The sequence below is a fragment of the Chrysoperla carnea genome, chromosome 1, assembly GCF_905475395.1.
Source record: "Chrysoperla carnea chromosome 1, inChrCarn1.1, whole genome shotgun sequence".
Lineage (NCBI taxonomy): Eukaryota > Metazoa > Arthropoda > Insecta > Neuroptera > Chrysopidae > Chrysoperla > Chrysoperla carnea.
Window position 1 is genome coordinate 86,059,973 of NC_058337.1, and position 20,913 is coordinate 86,080,885.

The following is a 20,913-nucleotide window of genomic DNA, read 5'->3' on the forward strand; positions in this document are numbered from 1 at the left end:
AGCAAATATGAATCACAATTACATTTGTAAACATTAAATACTAATAAATAAAGCACAAATCTTCGTCTCCAATATTAGATAAAAAATTGTTACTTAATTGCATTAAAAAACACAGTAATCGTAAATTGAATGACACGGTAAATCGAGAGCTACGACAATAATAACATGCATCCGTAAAAGCAGGTAGATTGCGACTTGCAAAATAGGCAGTGGTCGCGGTTGAGGTATTGTGCGGCGCTAAATATCTGTCTCTATATGTGCTATAAACAAAAGGAAAAGAGACAGATATTGGCCGCACGGTCCCTTCCTCTCTTTCTAGTGATTGATTAATTTCATGAGGGTGTTGCTGAGTGCATTATCTACGTCTGCTGATTTTTTAAAGACAAAGCTTCACTAATAAATTGTAAAATAGTTGAAATTTTCTTATCATATTACATCATCACTGCCTTAAGCAAAGCATAAAATATTTGTTGACCCTTGTTCTTTCAAAATAAGTTTAGGTGGTCCTAATGATGATTGATACCTAAAAGTTTTCTACATCTTGAACTAAGAAATCTGATTTCAAAATTGTTTTGTACTCATTTTCTATAAGATTACCCAGATAGAAAGTATTTAACAGATATGTGATAATCGTTTTTATGGAAATTAGAATTTCTTTCTTGGGACGTACGAAAAATAATTAAATTGGCCGATGAATTTGACAATATTACTTAAATTTTAACTTTCTGTTTGAAAACTTGAGCTTTTTTATTTATTTTTTATTTCGTGTTTCTCAGTACCTATTCATATCTACTATACCTATCTTGGACGAATATAAAAACTTTTATCTCAGTGTAATAAAAAATAGAGCATTGAAATTACTTTCGAAAAATAAATAAATTTTTAAAAATATATTTAATAACTTAAAAAATAAAGAATACTTGTTATGGGAACAATTCATCATACGTAAATTTTAATGTAATCTTATTGGCTATGTCTGTAAATACATCAGCTATCGAACGTTCTAATGCTGGTGCAATTTCATTAATAAATGTCTGTGAATTATCATTAATAATTTGATTGACAGCTGGTCCTAATACTGGATCTCCATTAAATAAATTACTAAAATATAATTTAGCTTTTCCAATACTTAATTTTAGTTTCAATCGATCAAATAGTAAATGTTCAGCATCGCCTTTTTTGATTTTATGCCCCTGCATTGATACGTTACTTTTATAATTTGCTAAAACAAAAGAAAATAGAATATAAAATGGCTTATATAAACATTTTAGGGTCAATCCTTTCAATCAGGAACTAGTTTTAAAAAAGTTTCATTCAAATAGACCGAGGGATTCTTGGTGGACAGTGGGTTACAGACCTTAAAATATAGTTTTGAAAAACGGGTTTTGCACTCGGTTTATTTATATACAGAGAGTCCGTCGTTTGTGAAATAATTCGAAAAATATTCCTCGGATTACCTTGAAATTTTCAGAGAATGTTTTCCACAATTTAATTTATCTTTTTTCGAAGAAGTATGCAATTTTATCTCCTCTCTGTGTCAAGGTGACGCATTTGAGAGGAGTGTGATGGATATTAATTAGTACGTTTCAGATGTTATGTATCATTTTGTTTCAAATGCTATAAATTACTTTTGATGATTAAAATTGCTAATGTGTTAAAATGTTTAAATTTTAGATAAGGATAAGGTAAGGCTTGAGCATGAAGCTGCGGCACTAATCAATTTTCTCAATAGATGCTAGTTATTTTTATTTTCTCTGTAATATATAAAGATGAAAGGCAAATGTTAAGAGAAATGTTGAGTAGGTTTATTTAGCATCGCTCTTTAAACCAACTGGTATTCCAACTTATGGTATTATAACTTAATTCTTGACATACAACTTATGCCCCCGAATTGGCTGGAGCCGAGACATGAAGGGGAGGAAAAAATTATTTTCTTCTCTTTTAAACATAACAGCGGTTTAAAGAAAGTTTATAATCGATTTTTATAGAAAATAATTTTTGTGCACACCGAAACTGGATGGCGGCTTTTGAGCAAAGAATTCTTGATTAAAAAAATTTTTTTTCTCAGGAATGGCCGAATAAAAACTCCCTCTCTTTTGGGTGGCAACCCAAATTTACTGTATAAATCGGATATAAACTTTAATTAAATCCCTGTTTTGTTTAAAAGAGAAAAACATATTTTTTTTACTAGCCCTCCATATCTCGACTCTTGTTCATTTGGGGCATAAGTTATAAAGGTTAGAAATAACACCAGGAACTCGAATACCAAGAACCAGTTAGTTGAATTATTTTATTCATATAGTTCATTGCTAAAACTATAGCTATTTAGTCTATGTTTCAGAAATGTGCTTTGTATAACAATTATGATCAAGCAATATAGTTTTCAATCAAAAATTATAATTTTATACAACTCAATGAATATTACTATATTACAGATGCAAAAGAGCGATCATCTATGCCATTGTACTCAAGTCTCTTTTCCCGAAGGATTGAGATATTTTCTTTTGATAAAAACTAGTACATAATTTTTTTACTTACTAAATGTTCCATTTATATTTCCATTTCCATGTAAATTCAATAACAAAATTCTGGCATTGAGATTATATTTACCTTCGAAATATAATTTTGGTAGAAGTATCTTAAAATCAAATTTATTGTTTTCTAGATCGGATCTAAAATCAAATCATAATGTTAGTGATTATATTTCTCAGTTTATTATTCAGTATATACTATAACCAATACATATTTGTTGTAAATATTGCCATCACTTTTTTTTGTTATTTACCAATTTTATTTTCTTTACGTATTCCTGGCGGTTCTTCACTCATTTTTCAAGGGCGTGAAATCATTATTTGGTTGGCGTGAAACTTTATAATTTTTTTAAGAGTTTTCTTAAATATTCATTGGTGGAAAAAATATTTATAAAGAAAAGCCATTTTCCAGAAATGAATGGTTAAAGTTGCATTTGAATTTCAAGCACTACGATTATACCCTTTACCTTATCGATTTGAAATTTGGATATTTTATAGGTACTCATATTCTATCTGGCCTGGTTACTTTTATTTTTCGAAAATCTTGTTAATTTTCCCAATTTTCACTGTTCACTTTTAGGTACTTTTTCGTATTCCACTATATCTAAATTTGAACAGTGAAAATTGTGAAAATTAACAGGATTTTCGATAAATAAAAGTAACCAGGGCAGATAGAATTTGAGTACCTATAAAATTTTCAAATTTCAAATCGATAGGGTAAAGGGTATAATCGTAGTGCTTGAAATTCAAATGCAACTTTAACCATTCTTTTCTGGAAAATGGCTTAAGTAACACAGAGTATAAAACATATGCAAAATTCACGTGTATTTTGGTAAAGTAAAAATCGATTATGAATGAAAAAAAAAGTGATTAAGAAAATTATATACCGATTAATTATTCACACGAAATCTATGTAGGTACGTCAGACAATAATTAAATACATATAGGTGATTTAATTAAAATTTTATTAAAAAAATTTTAATACATAACTTTGTAGCAATTTGTAAGTAATTATTACAAAATCAATTTTATTGATTTTTTATAAAAATACTATTTTTTCCTCATTAGCTACAATGGCAAATTGCTTTGAATAATTATTGTTAGAAATTTCACGAATTTAATGTTTCATTACATGTTCACAATTTTAATAAAAATTTTTTTCATTTTTTAATTCAAGGAGTTGAAAATTAATATCTATCAATCGTGAAAGTTTGTGAGGATGTTTGGATGTTTGTTACGTTTTCACGCAAAAACTGTCGGACTGATTTATCGTAACTTTACAGTACCTTATGCAATTGAACATTATTACTAGCTTATAATTCATCTAGCTACGATAACAGGAATATATCGATAAATCCACATTGTCTTACAATTGTAAATATTATTAATCCGTTACACCCATACATTAAAAAATTTTGAATATTATTAATTTCGAGTGTAGCAAATTCCGTGGACGAAGGTTGTCTAATTTTCCACGGAATGGAAGTATATTATCTATCTTACGAGTGTTAAAAAATTAAAAAAAAAAAAAAAAAAAAAAAAAAAACACAACTAAGTTCTCTTCGTGGTCGCAAATGACCTAGACATTAAAAGCGACCTTAAATAAAAACAAAAAACAAAAAACTGAGTTAAATATAAACTGAAAAGAAAAAAACAAGTCTAGCAGTTTAACATAGCGTCTTTAACATTCGGGACCCATTAAAATCTACACCGGGTCAAATATTCCCAATAATGGGTCCCGACTATTATAGTCGCTATGTAAACTGTAGGACTTTTTCTTTTTATTTGCAATTTATTTTTAACTCAGTCGGGTTTTTTATTATTTTAATAATGTTTTTTATTGTATAAACGTTATATCGAAAGCCAAGTATAGCAAATCTACTCCTTTACTACATGTTTTATACATTTGCGTGAATGTATGATTTAAAAAAAAATTATAAATGGCGAATAAAATTATTTGAGTACATCGTTGAGGTTCATTAATAAAACGATTACATATATTTTTTTTTAACAATTAAGAAAATGATAGAGTTTTTTCTGTAAGTTCAAACTACAATAACGAAATAATTATTTCAAAGTTCATGAGTTAAAAATGGCAACATATTTCAAGGCTATTTCAAATTATCCTAATTTTGTGTGCCAATCGTTTACATTATTTCTTAATATCACAATATGTAATATGAATACCTAATAAATCAAATAGTTTAATAGTTTAATAGTTTAAAGTAATAAATTATTGCAAAATAATTGAATTAATTAATAATTTTTTATTAATTTGATTGAGTAGTATGATTATATTTATACCTTAAGAGCCAGCATTCCTATTATTACAATTCCTATTAAAATAAGAAAAAAGAAAATATCGACCTTGTTCAGTGTTTGGAATTATTTTTAGGTACGAAAAAATAATTCCAGAAAATATATGATGGCTCTATTACTATTTTTAGTGAAGAAAATAACCCGGAATATATCATCAAATGTGGAAAAGTGGTGGAACTGCTCCGATTTCAATAATTCTTATTTGCACGTGTTCCTTAGATCTTTAGGAACATTCAGCCGCATTAAACTCTGCATAGTAATGAAAAATGAGGGTAGTTTTTCCACAATCAAAGTACTCCAAATGGGAACAGTGAAAAATCAAATTTTCACTCCGAAAATCGTCTCCTAAAAGTTTCCGAGGTCAATGATCATTTTCTCATTATTCTTTACTATGCAGAGGTCAGTGCGGTTGAATGCTCCAAAAGGTCTAAGGAACACGTACCAACAAGAATTTTTGAAATCGGAGCTGTTTCACCACTTCCACATTTTCCGTTTTATAAATGTACTACTATATTAAGAGTTTAAATTATTAAAAAAACTTACTCCAATGTTTGAATCACAAAATTTGCTGGTCCCCATACACGTACATTAGAGATCAATGCTTCTATATTGGCACTCTTTGGTCCACGAGTTAGAGAAACTTCTGGTATTTCCATAGGTTCTATAGGTGGTACTTCTAATTCAGGTATACCTTCTAATAATTTTGGTCGTATTTGTTCCACTGAATTTCGTATGCAATCATTTACATTTGGTTCAGAACGTTTACATACTTTTATATAATCAGCTGAAATAAAACAAAAAAAAAACTGTTAAATAAAGTTTTCGGAACATTTGGTTGTATGAAGAATATACAGGGTACTTTTTTAAGTTGACATATGCTTGAAGCTCGAAATATAACTTTTATCGAAAAAAATGCTTTATTCAAAAAATTTTGGATGTATATGGCGTACATTTTAGGCAGACAGTAAACTTGGCCTAGGTTTTCAAGCTCAATGAAAAGCTCACTTTACTCCATAACTGGTAATCGATAGATGCACACTTTTGTTAAAAGTTGTTATTGATTAAAAAGTAATATTTTATGTTCGTTCAAATCGATATTCCTATAGATAACAAAAATATGAGGGTCTTCATGTTAAATGCGACACTGTATAATAAAATAATATAAAAAAATTATAAAAACACAAATTTGTGGTTATCTATTTAATCGTGCATTTTAAAAGCCTGAAAATTCGAATGCCGGAAGGGACCGTGCATGGCCTCAGTCGACTTGATGCAGAAAATAACTACAATAAGTTATTAGTGTAGAAGTTTTTGGTACATAACTATAATTTTTGTTACTTTTAGTAAAATTTGCTGATGATAATAAATTTTATTACTATACACAATTTTTTCAAGTTCACTGATCATGTTCTGCTTGAGAAAACAATGAGCAAAATTTATTTTTTAATAAAGTTGTTAGTTTAATAGCTAAGAAACGTATAAAGTGTTTTATAAAAAAACGTTTAACAATTGAGGTATTCAGTGGCGGATTTACCAGCAGGCTGAGTAGGCTGGAGCCTAGGGCGGCAAATTTTAAGGAGCGGCAAATTTAGTTCATAAATTTTTTATTTCGATTGACAAAATTTAGAAAAAATTATAATACACACACAAAATACGAATTTCAAAAATTATAGAGGAATTAAAATATTCAACAAAAACCGAAATATAGTCCTATATACAGTGCTAAATAATAAATATCTCAAAATCTCTGCATAAACAATTGCTAAACGCTTTTGATTATAATGTAATGATCATGAATTTTTAGAATATCGCAATAGCGATTCCATATTATAGTCGAAATTTAGTTATTTTTACATATTTTCTTCACTGATAATTACTATAATTTTTTCTCCGTGTACCTAATAATTATGAGATCTCCTTACACAATTCAATCTTGATACAATATCGATGGTCTAATCATGATTGCTGCAGCAAGTTTGCAAATTGTCAAATTCTATTCCAGAAAGTTATTTCTTTATGCGTAAAAAATACTGACTAATTTTTATTAAATAAAAAACTAGTTCGATATCTTATAGAGATTCAGAACAAGTATAGTCTTTTTGGTACATGTTTGAGATATTTTTTGCATAAAATATTGTTTTTTGATAATTCTTTGCTGTAAAAATAATCAAGGATCTAACACGGTACCATAGTTCTCGATGATACTAACCATACGGGAAAAGTTGATGTAATGAGGATAATGGAGCACAAATCATAAAGTTGCAATTTTATTGATAGATAATTGATATGATTGTGAACTAAGATATCAAAATTTAGAGGCGGCAAAAATTGAATAGCCTACGGGCGGCAAATCTCTAAATCCGCCACTGGAGGTATTATTGAATACATAGTTGTTGGTAAATGAAAATTAATGGGACTGTTAATTAATTTCTATTTACTCAGAAATAAAGTTTAAAAAATTTTATAGTCGTCTCTAAAAAAGTATCTTATCAAATGTAAATAAGCTTTTCTATGGAAATGTGTTGCTGTTTCAGTTGCCAGAAATCTCGGTTAGGTTAGGTTACAGTGCCTGTCCTGTGATGGGACACAAACCAAAAGATCCGTTGAGATATCGGAGTTCTACCATCCCTGGTCACTACTCCATGAACGATTTGGAAATGTTTAAGAATAACAGATTCCCTCTGACGTCAACGAACTCAGGTGTCAACGAACTAAAGCGTCAGGCATCTAAGTGTATTTAAGTGAGAGAAGTGAGAGATATATGACTGAAACTATTTGAATGTATAGTTTCAGGTGGAATTGTAAAAAAATTGATGTGAGAATGTGTGCGTGATGCAAGTTTATGGTTGCAGTATATTTGAGGGACAAAATATTTTATTTTTTAATAATTAGTAAAGTTATCAAGTGGTCATAGTGTCTGACAAATTCGCTTTTGCGTTTTTGAGACAGTTAGCATCAATATGACGTTATCAAACTCATTTAAAAACGCAACACTTTCGAAAAAAGGTTGTAGGGAGAAAGTTTAGTAGACTCGCTATAAAGAAGTCACTCAAGAGGTTTCAAGTGTGTGTGTCCCGTGAATTATATTATCCAAAGAAAAAAATCACGTTAAGTAAACATACGGTATAAAAATGCATAATTAAAAATATTTTACATGTATTGTAGCTTTACCTTGATGAATATACAAAAAGTAGCTTGTATTATTATGAAATATTAATACTTTGTTTTGACGTATCTGATTTATCCAAGAGCTTGCCGTTGGTAGTTTTATAAAAACTAGATTAATGTTTTTCAATAATTCTTATTTTTAATATCAATTAGAAAATAATTGACATAAACAATCAACATATTTGTATAAACAAATGATAAAAATATATTTTTATATGACGCTAGTTATGCTATTTATGGTAATAAATATATATCTTTTAGAGGACAATTCTAGATGCATTATAAGGTTAATAACTAATTTTGAAGTACGATTGTACAGGCTGTTGGAGAAGTTTACATCAAAAACGAATTAGATTCTCATTAAAAAAAAACAATTTAAGGTAGTACGAGCAAGTATAGACTAGTTGTTGAAATTATTTGTACTTTATTTTCAACTTTGATGATTAATTTTGTTATAACTTTCATAAATGTAGACGAAAAATATCGAAAGCGAATAATTAAACAAAATTGTTAATTTTCGGTATTTTGAAAATTACTCCTGATATCACAAACTTTTTATTCTTACTTTTCATCTTATAGTGTCAAGTTATAACATAATTCACCATCAAAATTGAAAATATATATTTTTTTAAATTTGTGTCACCAGTACCGTTCTTATACATCCTTAATTAGTCGGACATAACGGTTTTTTTTTTTTTTTTTTTTTCAATAATTTAGTTTGGTTTTAACTTTAATTTAAATAGTTTTTTATTTTAATTTTTTATGAAAACAAATAATCCATCTACCGTTTTCCCATAAGACCAATGTTAAATATGCCTACTTTTGAAGTGAAATTTATTTACTTAAATAATCGGACAACCTCCCTCCCCCTTTTAAATTTTCATAATTGATTTAGACTTAGTCCAACTTCATATAAAAAAATTAAGCCTTTTATCCAAAATTGCCCTACATCCTTAAGTTTAAATAAAAGGGTAATATGCAGTTCCTAGAGTCAAACGTACCTTGAGTCGTTCTGTGTTCTAATATAATAATATAATAATAATGGGGGTTTAATCTCCGTTTCTCTGGCATATACGTCTATAACAGAGGCCACCCACATCATTATTTTTTAATCTTTATTTATTTTAACTACATCCATATTTACAATTACAATTTTCATGTGGGTGGAATCGGTTACTTCGCTCCAAGCGACGACAATGTGATCAGTTCTACCATTCCCATTAATTATAATTGTTCACACTGCCGCTGCCTGGATTCGAATCCGAACCTAAGTCTAAGTAGACAATAGGTCAAAGACTAACGCCTTAGACCGCTTGGCCACTTGTTTTTTGCTTATTGATATTAACAGCATTTGTATTGAAATGAGGGTATTTTATCAGAATGTAAGTGGGATGAAGACTGGTTGTTAATCCCTACTAGAAATTGGCCCGAAGGACACATTGTAACCAATTGGATATTTATGAGGCCCAGTTGAGCAATCCCACTTGGTATATGGCTTGATGTATAAACAATCCGGTACTGGTATGTTAAAATAAAATGAATATATATTTAATTGTTACATAATTTTTTATAATTATGTGATCTGAATTCTTAGTTCAATGTTAAAGCATTTTAAGGTCAATGTTAAACAGCAGTTTTGCAAAAAAAAAAAAACTTGTTACGTGTCTCAATGTTAATAATTATCAATAACATTTTCCTTCTCATATTTCAGAAAATATTAGAAATACGTTAATGAGACGCCGGACATTGTATGCTATTTATTAAACAAGTTTATGTGCTTGGGATGATAAGCAATATTAATTAAATACAATCTTGCAAAAAGCACAAACAAATTAATTCGAATAAATTATATTTAATTGTAATTTTGAAAAAAATAAAAGTAATATGGTAATCTTAAGTAATTACAATCTTTTTTCAATCAGTTTCTAGAAAACTATTTTTAAACAAAATTTACTTCATGGGGGATTGTTGTACCTTGGATAACAAATAACATTCAAAACTTTTTTAAGTATTATTTTATTGGCTAGTTTCTTAACGCGGCTTGCCATGGTGAACAAACTGGCAGAATTCATCACGTAACAGTGTGAGATATGCTGTGTGTGAGTCACATCCATGGCAGCCACGATACATTCATCTACTTTATATTTATTTTAGTACTTGTCGGATAAAGAAATACCTACATAAAATAGCCATTCATAGAGAGTCCTCAATAACAGCTCCAACTTTAATTTTTTTTTTCAAAATGACTATTTTTGTACATTATTTAAAGTCAGAAACATTTCAGATGGGTGAAATAATCTGGAGGAGGAATAGGCAATGTCGCGACTGATATATCCACGCCCAGCCTGAATCGATTATGATAGAAGTTTGAAATTTCGAGAAGATATTGATTTTATACTGTAGGTGTCACATAAGAAAGAATTTTTTGAAATTCATTCCCTTAAAGGGTGAAATAGAGGATGAAAGTTTGTATGAAAATATATAAAAGTCGTCATTTTAAAAATTATTTCACCCATAGACTGCTATTTTATCACCAATTAACACGAATTGTATTTTATTTTCAAAAAATTTGGGGTGCCGCACCAAAAGTTAAAATCCATTTTTATTGTTAGTAAGTTAAAATACATCGTTTTGTGGAACAAAATAACGTAAGAGTGAATTTTTTATATAAGTTGCCAAAATATTGTTTAAACAATATAAATAACTAGCAGTTATCCACGTTATTGCCTTCAATTCTCTTAACTTCGCTATTATTATACCATGTATATATGAAATATACATAGTATATTAAGTTTAGTCCCAAGTTTGTAACGCTTTAAAATAATGATGCTAGGAAAAAAATTTTGTCATAGGTGTTCATAAAATCACCTAATTAGTCCATTTCCGGTTGTCCGTCCGTCTGTGGACACGATAACTCCAAAACGAAAAAAGATATCGAGCTGAAATTTTTACAGCGTATTCAGGACGTAAAAAGTGAGGTCAAGTTCGTAAATGAGCATCATAGGTCAATTGGGTCTTGGGTCCATAGGACCCATCCTGTAAACCGTTAGTGATAGAACAAAAGTTTAAATGTAAAAAATGTTCCTTATCAAAAATTAAACAACTTTTGTTTGAAACATTTTTTCGTAAACCTCACTGTTTACCCGTGAGGGCGCCAATTAGGCGGAAATTTTATAATATGTACTATACTTGATTATCAGTTATGTATGTGTCACATGTTTGTATGTGTAATGTAATAAAGAAATCAACACTGACTATGCATGGTATTTCAACAATTAACTCAGTCAATTGTGTGTTTTCACTTGCTCACTATTTAATATTGTTACTTTTAGTGCGAAACCTTAATAATTTTGAAAAAAAAATACGATCATGTCACTTGCTGATAATGCAAAGGTATGTATATATTTTCATACAAACTTTTATCCCCTATTTCACCATTTTACAGGATGAATTTCGAAAAAACTTTTCTTATGGGACACCTAGTGTATGTATATATACAAAACGAATCATTTTGAGAAAAAATCATCAAAATCGGAGCTGATATTGACGAGCTGTTATTCACACTCTTCATTTTTAAGGCCTAAAACATACTATCGACAAAAAGTTTATAATTATACTTTATTTATGCCCTTCATATAGACTGCATCAACCAATAATTTTTAGGAGTGAACTGAAACTTCTGTTTTCTGTTTCACTTGAAAACTGAAGAACATTTTTCTCAGGAAACTGCAATTTTTCTTCATAAACTTTCTCATAAATTCTCTCATAAATTCTTGTCTTTTACGGTGATCCCAATAATCGCCAAGCTACAACAGTCTACCCTCTTGATGATTTTCAATAATTTTATCAACAAAAAATACTCTCATACTAATTACAAAATGAATCGTGTACAAAGTAATAAAATCAAGAGCACGTGCCAAAATTTGAAAAAGCAGTATTCTATGCGTTAAGTGGCCTTGGATAATGTGGTTCTACAAAACTAGAAGAGGTGATTTTTGAGAAAGTTTCCATGTATTGCCTCATCGCATCGTACTTGATTTAAGTATTAGCTAGAATAAGTGGTGATTGTAATAAAATTTTTGTTTTTTACTTTCAATGAGCTTGTGCACTAACTTTTTTAAATTCTTTAAAGTCAAGCATAGATACATTTGTGATTTACGAATTAGAATCTTTTTAGAAATAAATTTTGTTAAACCTTCCGGACTCACAATAAAAATATTTAATTTTATTTTAGATTTATAAAAATTATTATTAAAATCCAAAATATGATAAAATAAAATGGGACCCACAAAAAATATATATAGGTATTTATTTCATTCAACATTTCTAGTAAAATTTCATTTTTTAATTAAAATTGTATTTATTTATTTTAGTATTAAAACTATGCTATTACTTTGTGACATGCTTTAAAACTTAGATATTCGTGAATTGCTAGTTTTCGGTACTTTTGCTTCTAATTGTATGTCTCAAATATCCTAAAGGGTATTTGGACATGAATTTTTCAATGGAATTTTACGCATCCGTTCTTGAGTCATTGACCCTAAGCAGAAAACATAATTTCCTAATTTTGTATTAAATGATTCTTTTATGTAATTTCTTTGGCCATTATTAATTAAATATTCCGTCAAATATATCGATGCTTTAGGAAATAGTTAAATCTAGATGTAGCTGATGTAATATTTGACCAAAATATTATATTATGTCAATAAAAAAAAAAATTGAGTTTTATAAATATTTGTGAGAATAGCAAGAACGGTGTCATTAGATTTAGATAGTAGAAAGTAAATGTCTTATTATATGCACTATTTCATAACACATCATAAGTAGTACTAATTTTTATAAAAAATTTCCTGTATATGATTTTATTTCTGAAGTGGCTGTTTGTGAGATATAAATATTATTTACGCTTCTCAATTAAGAAATAGATACATTTCAAATCAAAGTTCCAAAATTAAATAGATAGAAAAACATAACGCACAGACTAAAGAAAAATTATTTTATAAAACCTGAAATTAAAACTAAATAATTAAAACAATTTTATTCACTGGCTCTATTTTATTCATTAATAAAATAAATTTTTTTTTTGCGTTCATAATTATAAAGGCTTCGATTTATATTTATTTTTTATATAACTAATAAAATGAATTTACACATATGACGTTTACCATAGTTTTACAATACAGCGGAACTCCGGTAATCCAACCCCTGGCTAATCCGGCCGTTGTAATCCGATATGCCAGCATATAGAATCTTATGATTGGATTTGTTTTTTGTCAGATTACAAGGTATTCTCTTGTAAAAAACTCCGGACTATAGATGGTTTTAGGCTAATCTCCATAATCCGACAAATTCGATACTTCGACACTGCCCATCATCCACTATAATTTATATAGTCTTCATCGCGTTTCCACCATAACTTTCTAATATGCCCAATTTCAAAGATCTGTGTACTTTTGATGATTCTCAAATTGTTTCGACTATGGCTTGAGTGCTGGATTCATTGAAATTGAGTTTCAATTTTCATTTTAATCAGGACAATAGTATACTTAAAAGAAATAACAAAAAGTTTGCTATTCTCAATAGTCAAGAAAAGTGATTTTATTTTTTACAATTTTCCTCCATTTTCAGCTCCTTTGGTAGTTGTAAAATTCTTGCTACTTTTACCCACATATATTGTTGTCAATAACTTTCTTTTAACATTTACAGCACGCACTCAAGCCACGATTAAAACTTTAAATTTCTTTTATAATCAAATTTACAACAATCTTTGAAATTTCGCTCATTATGGGCCCTCCACCTACAACCGCAATTAGGGTATCAATCTTCGATTTGAAGAGAGAGGTGAAAATTTAAAATTATTGTATTCAACTTGGAGCTCAATTCAGTGCTCGGTGAACAGGTGCACTCTATCCCTGTTTACTGTCTCTAAGACGTTATTCAGAGCCATAGCTAACTATCTGATTTTTCAAACAGTAAAGCTTATTTTCAGTAGATACCTACTGATATTCAAGTTCATAGCCGATTATTATTAATTTTGATAACTTTAAAGACGAATAGCCGAGCATTCATTATACACCAAGCGTACAAAACAATTCTTCAACTTATGTAAACGTATATGAGATAAAGCCATGCAGAGTTGCTAGCCATAGTAGCTTTCAACTTCGTTAACGATTTGTGCCCAAAAACAGTTTGTGAAACTCCATGAAAAATACACAATGTTTACTCATTAGTCGAAGTCTGGGAAGGTCCACAATGCACGAAGAAAATATGCCATAAAATTACTAATTACTTTAATGAAGTACTTACGCCACTTTATTTAGAATACTGCTTACTTTATTCTACATGATTTTTTGAAATCATTACCAAATTCTTTGAATTTTAGAGACACTATAAAAGGCGTTTTCGACTCAAAAATTTTCAACGAAATTCCGAAAAAGTTAAACAAATAATTCATGTATTTCAAGCTGAGTAAAACAGCTAATACTAACAGACGAAGTCAAGATACTATATGTACACTACAAATAGTTTATTTAGATTTAATACAGAAATTTAAAGGATATAGAAGATAATTTTGAGTGCTACAGTTTCAGTATTCTACCTACTACAGGAAATTAAAAAAGTATCATTAATCTAAATTTGCAAATAGTAATAATTATATTCACAAAAAACATAACATAATTATGTGTTTAACATAATTATAACAGTTAGTATAAAAAATTGTTTAAAATTATTATAATATCTTTTCCCGTAGAGTAGGATGTGTCCGCATAGTTATTTAGAAAATCATTTTATTTTATTAATGATTTTATCGATGATTTACTTAGCTTTGAACTAATTAAGAAATTGAAAAAGCAACGATACAAGATTTTCTTTTGTGTATTTTTACAATTTGTTATTTTTCTTTTCTCACGAGCGTAAATGAAGTTAGAAAAATAAAAAATTTTTTACACACAAAAAAAACCCGGACTTCAAAAAACACTATGCCAAAACAAATTAATTTGCACTAGCAAAAAAATAACGATAATATAATTTAGTTACAATTATTGTTATTTTTGGAGTCGGTGTCAGCCAAGGAAACAACTGTGACAGGCAAACTTACTGCATTAACTTGGCTGACACCGACTCCAAAAAATAACAACAATTGTAACTACATTATATTATCATAATTTTTTTTACTGTTTAGTGCAAATTAATTTGTTTTGGAATAGATTTTTTTTTATGAAAAGTTTTTTATTTTGTGATTTTTAGTGAATCTGAAGTACATTATTTGCCACTAAAAAATCATAATCGAAATCGCTTGGCATTATATGGAGTTTTTCGTCCATTTATCGTGCACATACATAATGCAAATTAAAGACTTGATTATGATTTTCTCGTGGATGCCATTGTCAGAACTGAACCAAATTGAAATTGAACCATGCGGGACCAATCCTCAAAATCGGTTCATTCAGTCCAAAGTTCTGAGGTAACAAACATAAGAAACATACAGTCGAATTGAGAACCTTCTTCTTTTTTGAAGTCGGTTAAAAAGCATTCAAGAACACTAACTGAATGTTACTGTGTTAAAATAATAACTCCAGTAATAAGACGTCAATTTAAGCATACACATTTTTTAGAGAACCAAGTTTTATATCACATAAATATGAAATTGGAATCAACTATTTCCAATTCTGCTTTTTCAGTGCTTCAAATGATGGTGGCTGATTATCCTGAGACAATCCGCTGATAATTTCAGCTCCTCAATTATTTTGAGAGGCTGAAAATACCTCATTCATACATATACCATGTACCACATTAACTCAACACAACTCAATTTATATTGTGATGGCAAGAAATGAACCCGCATAGGCAACCTCGTATGGAATTAGAATAAGCACTTACGCATAATATGAGATAGCAACAAAGTTATTTTCGAAACGAATATGCACATATACCATACGCTATTTACGAAAAATTTTAAAAGCGTTTTCTATCACGAACATAAAAAAATTAAAATATACTTAGATTCTTCTATGAAAAAACAAATTTATCTTGAGATAACTTAAACATCTTTTCCTATTTATAAATAGGAAAATAAACAAATAATTAACATTCATTTTAAAATATGTCTTTTATTAAATTTATTAAAATATTTTCACATTTGCGGTTTGTATTTAATTTAAATTATAATTAATTATGTAGGTAATAATTAAATTGTATTAAAACAAGTGAAAAAAAAAAACAATTGACTGAATTCCTTGTTGAAATATCATGTATAGACAGTGTTGATTATGGATTCGTTTGTTTTTTAACGTCATGTAAGTAAAGAAAGATAGTCAATCTTACACACAAAGTAATACTACAAAGTAGTATCATTATTCTCATTTACTTAGTGTACATCGTACTAAACAAACACATACATAAATACAAAATATGTATACTTTAATATAATACATATTATATTTGTTCTAATCTAATTTGCGCTCTCACGGGTAAACAGTGATGTTTACGCAAAAATGTTTGGTACAAAAGTTGTTTATTTTATAAGAAACATTTTTTACATTTAAACTTTTGTTCTATCTCTTAAGGTTTACAAGATGTGTCCTCCAGACCCAAGAACCAATTGAAAAGGACTAATTAGGTGATTTATGAACAGCTATACTTAAGTTTTGTTCGTAGCAACAATATTTTTAAACGTTACAAACTTGGGACTAAACTTTGCATATCTTGATATATTTTATATACATAATATACCTACATGGTATAAAAAATAAAATAAAATTGTTTTAGAATTATGATATTTATTAATAAATTCAAAAAAAGATAAAAACAACAATTGTATAAAAACAATAATTAAAAAAATTAGATAACAGATTTGAAGTTAGTCGGAGGAATTATATTAAAGTTAAATATTCAGCTAATTCTACCTTTTAAATTTTTTAACCGACTTCAAACAAAAACGGAGGAGGTTATCAATTCGACTGTATTTTTTTTTTTTTATGTTTGTTACCTCAGAACTTTTGACTGGGTGAACCGATTTTGATGATTCTTTATCTGTTTGAAAGCTGGTGCTTTCCGTGTGGTCCCATTTCCCATTCTGGTCTAGTTCTGACAACGGCATCTATGAGAAAACCATAGAAGTCTCAAATTTGCAGCAAGTATGCACGACAAAAGGACGAATAACTCAATATGAGGCCAACGGATTTCGATGATTCTTTTTTTAGTGACAAATTACTTAGTGTACTTCAGATTCATTAAATATAAAAAAAACTTTTGACAAAAAGAAAACCGACTTCAAAAGAAAAATTTTTCCAAAATAAATTAATACGCACTAAAAAGTAAAAAAAATAAAGATAATATAATGTAGTTAAAATTCTTGTTATTTTTGGAGTCGGTGTCTGCCAAGCTAATGTAGCAAACTGTTCTGTTAGAGTTGTTTCCTTGGCTGACACCGACTCCAAAAATAACAAGAATTTTAACTACATTAAATTATCGTTATTTTTTTTTTACTTTTTAGTGCGTATTAATTTATTTTGGAAAAATTTTTCTTTTGAAGTCGGTTTTCTTTTTGTTAAAAGTTTTTTTTATTCTAATTAAATATTTGCCAAGGGTACCTTCCGGATGAAACGATGGCCAACTTTGGCATGGAACCACATACATAGTTTTTGTAGTAGAATTTGGTTTTTTGCCACAATAAAAACATAACTTTTGTCTGAAAACTTTTTTTCTAGACATCAATTTTTGACACCTGCTTTCAAGTATTTTCAAAGTTAGTTCTCGAAATACTAATTTTTTGTACATATATTTATTTTTTTTTTATCGTTAAACAAATAACTTTAACTACATTCTTTTTTCCATGTGTTTTTGAGAATTATAATCTAGGATAAAAAAATTCCAAACAAAAGTAGGTAATACTTTTACGGCAAAGAATCGGAACCTACTACATAAAATAGGAAGTCTCACTCTCATAATAGGAAGTCCCATTTAAAAAGCAAAATTTTGACACATTTTGTTCATTTCCCCTGAAAATAGAAACCACCGTGTCTTACAGGTTTTTTTTTATATTCCAATCCGTTTTTAAAATAATTAGCAGCAATTTTTTTTAACAGCTTGCGTAAAAATTAGCAGCAATTTTCTTTTAACAGTGTACAAACAGGGACAGTAACAAAAACAGGCTTTGTAAAAATATTACAGAAAAAATTTATTGGTTTCTATTGATCTGATTACAGCAAACATTATATTGGTTTTCGATGACGTCAACAGTGTCAATGGAAATGTGAACGATAATGACCCTAAGCAACTTTCTAGAAGGCAAGCAATTGGGTTATATATACAAAAAAAGGCTTGAGAGAATAACAAGAGCTGTTTTTATTACAGCCCATTAATTCTCAAGATTTACACAATATGTTTTAATCACTGTCAGATATTTACTTTTCACCTTTGTGAGATTTATCTTGTCGATATCCATGATAAATGAGAGAATATAATACCCTAAATAGGAACTAACTAATCTGTTTAATAATCATCTGCCACTGGAAACATGTCACAAAAATAATAATTCATTAGTAAATAGTAAGTAGTAAAGTAATTCATTTTATTTCTCCTTTTTTTAGTTAACAAAAAAAAAATTAATTACTTGTCTCTGTTCAAGATAAAGTATTTAGGATCTTTTTAAAATTAAAATAAATAAACTTCTTTAAAATTTTAATTTGTTATGGAAAATTATTCCAATCTATAATTAAGAGAGGAAATTTTTTATATTATTGATCTCATTATTAAATTAAATGTTTATTTTTAAATTTTAATTGAAAACATAGCTAAAGGTGATTTTTTAAAAAATCTCCAAATAATATTATTTAAACGGATTAGAATCTCAAAAAAACGGTAAAAACAGGTAATTTCCAGGGGTAAACGGGTAAAAAAATTGTTTTTAGTTTTATTTTTCGAGGTCACTTTCTAGGTCAAATAGGGTCAAATATATCAACTTCATTTTTTTTTTAAATGGATGTACATACTATCTGTAGCAGATTCTGGTTTTTGTCACTAAAAAAATACTTTTCCAAAAGTATCCATTAAGAAAATTTTTAGCAAACAAATTCTTAAAACTGATTAAAATAATAATATTTTGTAGAGTCTTATTTACTATCGAGAAACCAAAAAAGTAATTCCTGTTTACAAAATTTGTTTTCTACACTGTTTTTATATTTTTGCAGTTTTAACATGAAAAAATCGAAACTACTGATACCGAAAATTAAAATGCTTGAAAAAAAATTTTCCAAGAAAAGTTTTTTTGAAGAAAAAAACCCGAATCTGCCACAAAAAAATGACATAAAAAAAATAAGTTGACCATCGTTTGGCCCGGAAGGCATCCTTCGAAAATAAAACTAAAAACATTTCTTCATTCCCTCGGAAAAGAAAAAAATTTTACGTATTTTGACATTCCCATTCGGTTTTGAAAAAAAAAGCGAGAAATCATCTTTTTAATCACCCTGTATAATATATTTTGTATTAAATTAACATATTAAATTAATATTTTCATTTAAAAAATAAATAAATAAAATTAGCCAAGAAAAAAAAAAAAATTTTTTTTTAATTTCTATGATTTAATAAATCATAATAAATTATCATTGAATATAATTTTTTTTCTACATTAAATTTTGAAAAAGAAATTATTAATTTTAAAATAAAATTTTATACAAATATACTTACGTATTATTCCATGAACCATTTCATTTAAAAATAATATCACACAAACTATAAAAATTTTGATTAATGAACAATACATTTTTCGCGATTCTTTTTTCCAAAATAATAAATAAAATAAAAAATAAAAAAATAAAATAAATTGAATACACTTTATGAAGAGTTTTATGTGAAAGATACCAATAAACTAAAATTAATGAAATAAAAAAATTAATTTTAATCTAAAAAAATTTATTCAATGATTGCAATAAACAAAACTAACTATATGGTTTATTTAATTTTAAAATTAATTTAGCAATAATCTAATCAACATAACTGAAGTAACTTATAACTAATAACTATACATTTTCACTTTGATAATTGATTGAACATCTAAAACTTTAAGTAATATGAATATATTTTTAAATATATTATGTGTAATATAACTAACTAATTATTACCAATGGCTAGTTTTATTAAACTTTTTAATATATAAATACGATAGTAGATAATAGAGGTGTAGATATTGGAATTGCGGCAATCTACAGTATTATTTACATTCATTCACGAGGCCCCGGACCCGAATCGATCGGTCATTGAATCATATTACAAAGGTATGAGAATGAGATGTATATATTTGATAGGGTATTTATAGTATAAATATATATAATATAATGTAATCTTTAATATCATAAATTTTACGTATACCAATCGAATTGTTCGAGTTATTTACAGAATGGTTATTAAAATGCTATTTAGATTGCTACGAGTCTTGCATTCAAATCTCTGTACTATACACGAAAATAAAACCTATTGTAGGTAGTAACTAAGTGCTGTACCTATAGTATGTTCCTAAGTCACCCTTTAATGAGATCTTTCTTCTAAGGTAAATCAAATACAGAACAATGTTTCAAGTAAAAATTGTTCATATCAAAGGGGAGCATATAAAAGGCATCTTAGATTGGAGCTTGACCCGCAAGATCAGCTAAATGTCAACTTGTTTTCGTTATTGGTAATACTTATAAAATAACTTATGGGTAATAGGATTAAAAAGAGCATTTTTTGTTTAAAACATTTTATCTAAATATGAATAGGATCAGCAGAAATTAAATAAAAAATATTAAATTTAAGCTCAAAAATTTTAATTTTTACGGTTAAAAAAAATCGCACTTGGACATTCAAAATAGCATTTTGAAAAACCTTATCTGAAGAAAAAATTTCAAAATTTCAATAA

At 28.0% G+C, this 20,913-nt stretch overlaps 1 protein-coding gene across 1 annotated transcript; it reads right to left on the reverse strand.

The window, feature by feature from the left end:
• Window positions 1-875: 875 nt before the first annotated feature.
• LOC123305745 (protein takeout-like) lies at window positions 876-19,868 on the reverse strand. The gene is made up of 4 exons (XM_044887547.1): window positions 19,707-19,868; window positions 5,394-5,634; window positions 2,539-2,672; window positions 876-1,222 (listed from the first exon to the last, which is right to left on the reverse strand). The coding sequence occupies exons 1-4, from the start codon at window positions 19,780-19,782 to the stop codon at window positions 924-926; spliced, it is 750 nt and encodes a 249-aa protein (XP_044743482.1). The 5' UTR covers window positions 19,783-19,868; the 3' UTR covers window positions 876-923.
• Between the last annotated feature and the right edge of the window lie 1,045 nt (window positions 19,869-20,913).